The 10,210-nt window shown below is 39.7% G+C and overlaps 1 protein-coding gene across 1 annotated transcript in view; it reads left to right on the top strand.

Annotated features, from left to right (window-relative positions):
- The first annotated feature begins 2,104 nt into the window (after positions 1-2,104).
- The window catches only part of irag1 (inositol 1,4,5-triphosphate receptor associated 1), a 43,957-nt gene continuing 35,851 nt past the window's right edge, over positions 2,105-10,210 (top strand). Inside the window, exons 1-17 of the mRNA XM_088992452.1 lie at positions 2,105-2,138; positions 2,690-2,809; positions 2,896-3,076; positions 3,647-3,708; positions 3,777-3,837; positions 3,908-4,066; positions 4,238-4,355; positions 4,426-4,476; positions 4,642-4,719; positions 4,792-4,848; positions 4,920-4,979; positions 5,060-5,115; positions 6,562-6,655; positions 6,749-6,871; positions 6,954-7,030; positions 7,292-8,000; positions 9,248-9,383. Coding sequence (XP_088848578.1) covers positions 2,120-2,138; positions 2,690-2,809; positions 2,896-3,076; positions 3,647-3,708; positions 3,777-3,837; positions 3,908-4,066; positions 4,238-4,355; positions 4,426-4,476; positions 4,642-4,719; positions 4,792-4,848; positions 4,920-4,979; positions 5,060-5,115; positions 6,562-6,655; positions 6,749-6,871; positions 6,954-7,030; positions 7,292-8,000; positions 9,248-9,383 — 2,161 coding nt within the window. The 5' untranslated portion in view covers positions 2,105-2,119. The remainder of the gene's footprint in view (positions 2,139-2,689; positions 2,810-2,895; positions 3,077-3,646; positions 3,709-3,776; positions 3,838-3,907; positions 4,067-4,237; positions 4,356-4,425; positions 4,477-4,641; positions 4,720-4,791; positions 4,849-4,919; positions 4,980-5,059; positions 5,116-6,561; positions 6,656-6,748; positions 6,872-6,953; positions 7,031-7,291; positions 8,001-9,247; positions 9,384-10,210) is intronic.

The raw sequence follows: 10,210 nt of genomic DNA, 5'->3' as shown, positions 1-10,210 counted from the left end.
AAACATTATTTTTCCAGTTTTACTGACGCTGTATTGCAATGATGGGAATTCCGCCTCTTTTTTGAGATACGGTTCTTTTGGATCGGCTCACCCAAAGACCCTCTCATTTGCTCCCAAATGGATCCTCGTTTTTTTGTTGCTTAAATTAATTTTCCTGCCAAAATTAGTGCAAAATAATATGTAAAAAGAATTAATAATGTAAAAAATTAATAATGTAAAAACATTGTTTTTTTAATTTATATGGCTGTATTCTTATATATATATATATATATATATATATATATATATATATATATATATATATATATATATATATATATATATATATATATATATATATATATATACCTGTCAGCAACAGTGTCCGAATTGAAGCAAGCTCACCGCAAGCAGAGCAGAGCAAATAAACAAACAAAAATAAACAATGAAACCCTCAATGCAAAAAAATAGAACTCTGGTGTCAAGTTAATTTTTAACAAATCATGAAACCAACAATAACACACACAACATGAAAACAGCAATGATGCAACCACCCAGTCCAAATATAAGGACCAGTTGATTCTCACAATTTTTTTGTGGATGTCCAAGCTACAGCTTGATAACTCCCCTGGAATCTGGGGTTCCAATTTTAAAGGCACTGGGTTTCACAGCCTTAAGTTTGAATTGGTGACAAAACACATAACTTATTATTTTTTCGATGTGCAGTACCAGTCAAAAGTTTGCAAACAGCTTGTCATTCAGTGTTTTCAGTCATTCAGTTGCATTTATAAATGTCCTAAATTTCCCTGAAGAAATGCTGGTGGAATAATTTGGTGAAAAAAAAAATGTTAATGAAAACAGTGACACGATTTGCAAGGTGGTGGAGGTGGGGGACCCCAAACAAGCAGACAGGAAGAAGGGTGTATTTGACAAATTTTATTAAATAAAGTCAAAAGGAACAAAATCTCAAACAATAAAGTCATCAGAACAGAAAGGTCCAAAGTATCAAACAAAACCATGAGTAAAACATGACATGGTGAAAAAAACCTGACAGGGTGAAACAATGATCCGACACTGAGCGTGCCGGGAGTCCTTTTAACTGCCACTGATTAAAATGACCACAACCTGTGTAGGTGCACGCAGGGCCTAACAGTGCCACCCGTTGGTCGCAAACTGAAACGCGACCAACAGAACGTTTTACAATTTACAGTAGGCCTGTTTGTTTTCCCACAGACAACATTTTAGTATTTTTTTCTGTCAGTTCTATGGCGTGGATATCGCTCTATGACCTGAAATGACTTTCACTTCACAGCTGTACGTTATCAAGAGTTACTTGCTTTAATTTCAGTCAACAACCAGTCAATACGCTTCAGACCATTGGAGTGTATGTGAATGTTTCCAAACATTTGACTTGAAGGTTGTGGATTTTGTATGCTGGAGGAGGCGCATACAACCAATGAGATGTACCATTGTCACAATCAGTCATTTTGGCAGCGTGGGAGGGGAGGTGGTTGGGGGCGGGTAATGGTCTTTGTTGTCTTGGGGTGTCAGCTGGTTTTGATGTGAAGTGTGTACAAGCACAAGAGCATCTTGAAGGCTTCTTTTATGTTATTCAGTGGAGAAGCCAAATAACAATGACATTAATGTGTATTTGAGCATTTGTATTATCAGTGGGACGAACTGCGTTGGATAAAGAAGTAAGAATTTATGATTACAATTGAACTACCTGTATTATCATTGAAATGTGTGTGATGGCTTACATGATTCATTGATGTGATTTTAATGGTGGCATTTTATAGACAATCACTTTGTATCGTAGACAGGTCTTACAGTACCATGTAAAGATCTGAAATGTTATCTTTCTTTTGATATACACTGTATTTATGCTTCATTCTACAATTTAATGTTCTATATTTTTTTATGGATATTCAAGACCACAAATATAATTTCTTCTGACAAGATTAATTAAATCAATTTTTGCCATCAAATATGTACAAACTTGCTGTCATTTTGTGTGTTAAAATCCTCAACTTGAAAAAATAAGTCGCTGCTTCTCTACTTGATTGCAGTTTACAGCATCTGTAGAAATGTAACACTCAATCAGTCTCTTTGATGTACGGGAATACAGCCAATCAGCACAATGTCTGACAGCAATGATGGTAAGTAATCCAGAGATCCTTATAAAGGACACTATTATCAGAGGCTGGTACAATTTTGCTATATTTATGCCGTTGCGTTGACTGAAGTAATTTTTTTGTACTATCAAAGTCACTTGACCACACCCAAAATTTCTGCAGCCCCACATTCTAAAAACAGTGTACTCAAAAAGAAGAAATGCCGGGTTTAGTTTAATCCAATTTCTGTATTAAAAAAAGGCCTAACCCACACTTGGATTAATTAGAGCTAAAATGTTGGGCTATACAATTTTGAGCCGAGTTTTAAGTTGGAATTAATGTATCCCATGTATCCCACTGGGTCGAGTTCATTAAAAAATATAAATCCAAAATGGCCTACAAGTTACTCAGTAGTTGAGAAATTGTGTTTAATGAGGTTCAACATTATTCTTGTTCAAGCAATTATTTGGATGACATGTTTGTATGCATATTTGATTCCTATTCTAAAGTGACAGTGCAGTACTCTTACTTAAATGCAGTTAAAAAATACACCTCTTTACAAACTGTATATATAAACTGCATATCTAAATGTTTAGTGTGGGAGTTTCCTGACAGCGGGATGAGTGACGGACTGGAGGATTCAAGTGACGCAAATGAATTCTCTGAACATGAACTCCTTGACATCATGTACAATGCATGTAATGCTTCCAGCGCAGGTGAGTAAGCAAAGATTAACGCTGGAAAACATTCACAAAAAAATTGTGTACAGCACCATGAGTTCCATCTTGTTCATCCCCATCAGGAGAGGTGTCAGCGTCATCCATCATACAATACCTGCACAATGTCACGTCCCCGAGTCAACAACAGGGTCGTCTTACATCCTTGCAGCAGCTGCTGGACCCTGAATGTGAGGACCCCAAGCTGAGCAGAGAGATGTTCCACCTCACTATGAAGGAGTGGATCGCCCAGTGCAGTCAAGACAGGTACCAAGTATTTCTAAAGCACTTCCATATACAGGTATACTCAAAGTTGAATTTGTCTTACTCTGGCCAAACCAATCAGATGAGAAAAACATGTTGTCATCCAGGGGCAGCACACTGGCCCTCTGGGGAAAAATCTGAAACCTTAGTGATTAAAAACACAATTCCATTCTGAATATATTTTTAAGTTACAACTGATCCTGGTCACACTTGAAGCAAATGAGGTTGACATGGTAAAGCATAGAGGCTGAAATCTGATTGGACCAAAAAAGATAACATGTGCATACACATATTGGAAACAATCAGAATACATCGTTGGTAATAAATGAATGCAATTTTGTGGTGTCGATGCTGGGATTTGGATTGCAAACATAGCCCAGTGCTTCTGATAAAACGCTATTGGACCAGCACTGATGCTTATGTTTGAGACAATCAATGCATGCAAACACAAACATCGCTGCATATACTAAGTTATGACTGTGTTCATTTTGCTGCAAAGTGGCAAGTGTGTGTTGGTAGTTCTTACATTGCCTATGACTGTAATTGTAACTTGGAATTATTTTTGCTGTTTAGATGTGAAGTGGACATTTGTGGAGATGCATCTTATCCAGATGTATCAGAACTGCCAGTTAATGGTAAACCAACCCTCTTAAATACAGTAATTTTAATCTGACAAAATGGAATCAACTAAATATTCCCTCAGGTTTTGAATTCACAACTCCGATGACAAAGTCTACTCCCACCGACAGCCAACCATGTCCCTGGTTAGTTTTTGTTTCCTTCTGTCTAATGTGTTGTCTTATTGTACCCACCAAACTGCTCATTTGATTTAAGTGCTGGAAAAGACCTGTCAGCAACAGTGTCCGAACTGAAGCAAGCTCACCGCAAGCTGAGCGAACAGAATAGCAGCCTACTGAGGACGGTGGCTCAATGTGAAGATGTCAACCTGCAGCTCACACTGGAGATCACTGAACTGAGAGCAAAGCTGGCCAGGTCAAATATATATTTTGAGCATATTAAACTCGCAGCTTCATTATCTACACTGAAGGAAGTATAATTGAATGTACTGTACATTACAACACTTTACAGTAAAATCAATGCAGTTGCTGATCTATTTGAAAGATTTATGGATTTGACTATGTTTCTTTATTTCGGCATGAGTAGTTCCCAGCGGTCAGCAGTTCGAGCACGATCCATAACAGAGGAACTTGAGGAGACCCGCCGGGCTTTTAAAGAGGCCCAGGAGAGAACCAGCCGGATGCAAACTACTTGCACCAAGCTGGTATCGCTTTAAAACTTAAAATACTTCCCCAATAAAAGAAAGTACATTGAGACTTTTTGATCAATTACAGAGCAATGAGGTTGAATGTCTGAAGGTTCACATCAGGAGGCTTGAAGACAAGGTAATGTAAATGATCCTATCAAAATACGATGTTACTTTTTCATGGTTCACCGATTTAAGACATATCAGCATAATCCAAAGAGAAAAGCCAGCAGAGAAGTATTATTAATTTATCTGAACCTTGCAAAATATATTCCCTCACAAAATGATCATCCACTCACTATAGAATGAAAAGCTCTCCTTTGAAAAAACATGTTCCGAAGATGGCACGAACAAACTACGCAAAGTCAACGCTGAGTTGAAAGTAGGAACATGTACATCAAATACAAGTTTCTGCGCTATGGATTTGTTTCATTGAGCATTCAAATACTGACAGGCTGAGCTTCAAGAAACGCTGTTGATGCTGACTCTGAAAGACAGAGAAATGACTAAGGTTCGTTTGTGGATCAATAAAAATATTTTTTATTTTATGTACAAATCACCTTTGTGTTTGTCCCTGTGTAGAAAGACATTGTCATGGATAAGATGAAGAGCTCTCATGTGGAGAATCATAACCTCATCGAGGTTGGTTTCGACACTAATCAGGAGCAGGTCAGCGTAAAAATGAAGCATGACTAATCATTTTCCATGGCGTCACGTCACAGGTGGTGCAGGCAGAGCTGATGAGGTTACATGAGCATTCACATCAAGTTCTGTCCAGGTATTTCTGTCAAGCATTTGTTGGTCGATTGTTATACCCTCAAAGCTTTTATGAATAGTGTATCATTGCTGTAACGTTGTCATTGCACTGCTCGCTCTCACATGTTTTTTCATATTTTGATCTTCATAAAGAACCAAAAAATGGATGTAAAAAAGTATAAATCAGAATCAGAATCATCTTTATTGCCAAGTATGTAGAACACACAAGGAATTTGTTTCCGGTCGAACACGCTGCACTAGTATCATCATCAAAAAAATTGCAAAGAGGCACTATACAGTTCAATTTGGGCTACTGTTCAAAGAGTTAATGGCTTAGGCGAAGAAGCTGTTTAAATGTCTGCTGGATTTGGTGCGCATGGATCGGTAGCGCCTGCCTGAGGGGAGTAGCTGGAAAAGGTGGTGGGCAGGGTGCGGAGCGTCCAGTATGATTTTCCGCACCCTAGTTTGGATTCTTGCAGTGTGCAAGTCCTCGAGAGTGGGTAGGGCGGTACCAATGATTTTTTTCTGCCGTCCGAACTGTCCGTTGAAGTCGGATTTTGTCCATTTTTGTGGGTGCCCCGAACCAAACGCTGATGGAAGAACACAGGATGTATTTGATGACAGCCGTGTAGAAATGTTGCAGCACCTCCTGTGGCAGGCCATGCTTCTTTAGCAGCCTCAGGAAGTACATTCTACAAGTACATTCTACATTCAAAATGTCAATACATACCTACCTACCTCGTTTAAATCACAGGTACATGTAATGCATTCACTGCCAGACGATGTGCAAAAAGATGTCCAATCCAGTGACAAGTTTTTTGTCACTTTCACTCAAATTGCAGGACCCACAGAATATTGAATTTTAGGGCTACATAAACATTCATTGCACCGTAAAAAACCTTAGACTCTTTTCTTTCATCAGAAAAAAGAGTAAATTCCTAAATTATATGGGTCGGGAGTAATATGGGGTGCAAGTGGGGGCGGCTTTACAAAAGGAAAAGGCTGCCCTCTCGTGGAAGGGAAAAAACATTGCCAAAGGTCTGACCAGCACTTTATCGTCACGCCCCGCAAGATAAATCACAACCCGAACAAACTTGGGAATGCCGCTCGATGTCATATTTTCGATTCTTGAATAAATTCTCGAATGGCAAATGTAACCTATGACCTCTAGAATGTGATTACTTAAAAACAATCCCAAGAGGAAGTGTAACTGAAATTCTGTGGGTGTTCAATTGCAAAATTCAGCAGTTCTAGTAGGCTTTCCTTTCCCAATATTTCTTTCAGAAATATTAGCAGAGTCTAGGAGAAGATTTTAAAAATAAATACATCAACTCATTTAAACGGTGTGTAAATCATATCAATGGTGGGAGAAATTGTGACATGATTTATCTTTGCCTCATTGGTTAATATCCCAAAAATCTGGACTTTGGACGGGGATGTATGTTTGCGGTTTATTTTCACCCGACAGGTATGACAGACTCTGCATCAGTCCTCAGACACTATATGGCCGAGAGCCTCCAAACCTACGTTCATTGCAAAGTGAGATGCAAGACTTGCAACAGGTACGATTAAAAAGTGGCATTAGGTTGTCTTTGGCTGAAACAATTTCCAGTCGCATGTGGACTGTGGCCTTCTTGTGTTCTTTTCCGTCACAGAATCACAGAGCTGTGGATGAAAAAAGCCTCCCTCCTCTCCATACAGAATGCGAGGACATACACATTCACAGGATCAAATTGTCAGATATCGCTCATCTTTGGCACAGTAAAAATCTAGAAAAGGTGTGTTCAAATTTCACAGAAGACACTTTCTCAATTCAAAAGTCCATAAATTGCATTTCTTTTTCTGGGTTCCTCACCATAGGGCTCCTCCTCTGTTGAGAGCCAGGAGAAGCCTTTTCCTCAGCAACAGGCAAGCATCAAGCAGCGGCTTGTCAATGTGTATGTGGACTTTTTGCCATTCTTTTCTCCTGTTATGGTAACAGAGTGGATTTAGTTGATGTTAGAATCAACTCTGAAGAACTTCCTCTGCTCATAAAATGTCTGCTTTCAACAGAATATTTATGGGCACCTCCCTTGTACAACATCGTCGTCTGTATGTAAGACTGTAGTGAGGCTAAGTGCAGTTTTAGTGTCCTTTTGGTGACTGAAGACATAACAGTGTGTGAAGGAGATATTTTAATGCTGTGCTGGTTGTTTCAGGCTGCAGGACCTCGAACTCCGGAAATGTGTGAGAGAGGATAAAGGGGAGAATGTGGACGAACGGTGGAAAGCCTGGGAGCAGGAGCAAAAACCAAACCAGACCTGCAAGTCGATACCGCAATCTAAGAAAGTGGCCATTGTGAAGTGGTGGAAAGCCCTTAGCGTTGAAGGAGCCAAAGCCCAGACTGGCGAGAGCAAGACCTTCCGAGAGCTCTTTGAGGGAGCTCGCCTCCATCAAGCAGAGCAGACCATCACTGATATGAGGGAGCATGTCTGCCACCTGCAAACTTCTCTCAAATGTTTGACTGAGCAAAAAGGCAGCAGCAAAGTTGTTCTAGTACACAAGGAAACCAACACTGAGAGGGAGGATACAGGCAGCGCTGAGAGCAAATGCGGGAAGCAGCAGAGGGATGCGTCGGTGGGCACAGGACCTGTTCACAGCCCAGGCGGACGAGCCTCACAGCAGCGACAAATCGAATTTACGGTGGCAGCAGACGCACTGCTTGGGGCCCTCAGAAGAACGGAGGCCATTGTCAAGAACGCACTGGAGTCGGCCCAACTTGTAAATGAGAGCGAGAAAAAGTTGAGTCAGGTCAGGGTGAGGATGGAGGGCATCACTCAGAGGGTGGAGGCCGCTCTGGGACGAACAGCCAACACAGACTTGCAGCTGAACTCGCTCGAGGCCCGGATCGTGAAAAAAAAGAATCAGGTTGGTTTCGAGGAAAGAGGAAAATTGTTATGTTTTGTGTTGTTCTGAAAAGAAGCGCAACATTGACACAGATTATATCAATGTGTCCTTGATTTACGTATATGAACGCATAACAATTGGCTCTGATGTTTCTACTTGATAATCATAGAAATCATTGTATTCTAATTAAGTGAACTAATTTACATATGATCATCTGTGTAATTTACATATGTAATACATAACCAAAAAGTATACAAGAAATCCCTTCTTGTACCTACAAAGAGTAGCCAAGACTATAAATGGACTTCTTCCGCTTAATTGACAACGTTGATTGTTTTTTTAGTTTACAGTAATAATATACTTCCGTGTAGAGTAAACTACAACAGAGTAACATAAACACAATTATTCTTGTCACAGGGCCTGATTAATTCACCTGCAATACATTGATTCCAGTATTAAATAGCACAACAAAAACCATAGAACAGCATTAGAGCATTGGGACAAGAGCTGAAAAAAAATTGATTTTTTAAACCTTTATTACTTCAAAACACAATTTGCGTACGAATTAGGGTACTCTTGAAAAACTGAAAATTGAAAAAATGCAATATCGTATCAATTTTGCTGAAAACGTATTGCGTTTTTTTGTTATGACCCATAAATCAAGTAACATTTTACACAATACCATGGCATGAATGCAAAATAAAAGAGAGAAGAGATTGTCTTGCATCTGCTGTCCCACGTAAATCTGCTTCAATTCCAAGATGCGACAGTTCCATTTACGCATCGGCGCTCGTGCTCCTTTCTTCTCATTGTGGACTCCTCATGCCATGCATCCATCCAGCCGCAGACTGTCCAACAGCACAGACCATTTTACTGAACGTGGGGCTGTGAAAAAAAGACACAATTGCCCCAAAGATGTCCAGTGATGACAGTCAAGTGGCACATTCCTCCCAATCAAAAACAGTGCTGGTATATTTGTTCGCCGGAAAGGCGCAATCGGCAACTGTTCGGCACAGTCTCCTCCTTGATTAATGTCATGGTCAAAAATGCTAAAAAACAATTCGTATCCGTATGCACAACATCACAAAAGTGACAAAAGATAACATAAAAGCAACACAAAAACAACAACAAAAGCAAGGATCATGAGAGCACCTACTTGGGCGCCATCTTGTGTGTATCTGCCAAGCTATTTTCCTGAAGTTCTTTTATGAAAAGCATTGTAAGGTGGAATTTTTTTAAAGTGTTCCCTTTGCACTTTTGTGAGGCAGTCCTGTCCCGAGCTGTCAATTGGTCCAGACCACTCAACTGAGTGTGTTGCGCCAGATAAAGAAAGAATGGAGAGTCCCCCATCGCCACCTGATGTAATCCCAGAAGCCAGCGAATCTCCACAGCTTCCCATCAATGGTATGATACCTGCATCACACTCATACTGCTTTAGATGCAAATGAATTAATGTTACTGGCTTTTTTTTTAATTCACCGCCCAAAGAGATGAAATCAGATGCAACAGGCAGTTATTCACATCGCACACAACACCATTAGTAGGGAGCGAGATTATTCTATTTGAGAGCATATGAAATCAATTGAGTCATGGGTAAAATTGGAGACGGCCATATGTTTTACAAATGGCAACCTATTGACCAAGGGGAGGATCAAATATATTTAACTGTGTTGAACATCTCATGAGAATTGAGCCTTTATATGCTGATTGGTTTTTATTTATGTATTGTTTCTATTGTTGTTATTATTATTATGGTTTTGTTTGTTTGTTTAAATACCATGTGGTGGTATTCATTGTTGGTACCTAACCGCACTAGACAATCTCAACAAATTACAGTCACAGACACAGAGTTGGACGTCTGGGGATTGGCCCTTTGATTTGATATTGTAATTTGTGTTTATGAATAATTTTCTCAGCCCCCTACTGCTATCGGTCAAGTCCACCTTTAGGTCCATAAGACAAAAAAATCCTGGAGCTGTCCATCCGTGCTGTGACCCTTGGTGTTCTTGTCGAGCATTTGTGAATTGACTTGTTGGTAACGTTTGTTAACCTAATCCGTTTATTCTCCCCCCCCTTTTTTTTGGTGGGGGGTGACTAAAATAATGTTCCTTATGTGCTGCATTAGAAAATGAAGCCAAAGTTGACTGACAAAGAATGACTTACACTTTTAATGCAATTCGTCTCCAAAATGCACTCCCTTTTTCTGTTTTGTATCAGGGATAAACTGGACC

This window comes from Hippocampus bargibanti, linkage group LG03 (genome assembly GCF_051943395.1).
Source record: "Hippocampus bargibanti isolate YZ-2025 linkage group LG03, ASM5194339v1, whole genome shotgun sequence".
Classification (NCBI taxonomy): domain Eukaryota; kingdom Metazoa; phylum Chordata; class Actinopteri; order Syngnathiformes; family Syngnathidae; genus Hippocampus; species Hippocampus bargibanti.
The sequence above is the reverse complement of the archived record's forward strand: the minus strand, read 5'-3'. Positions and strand labels throughout refer to the sequence as shown.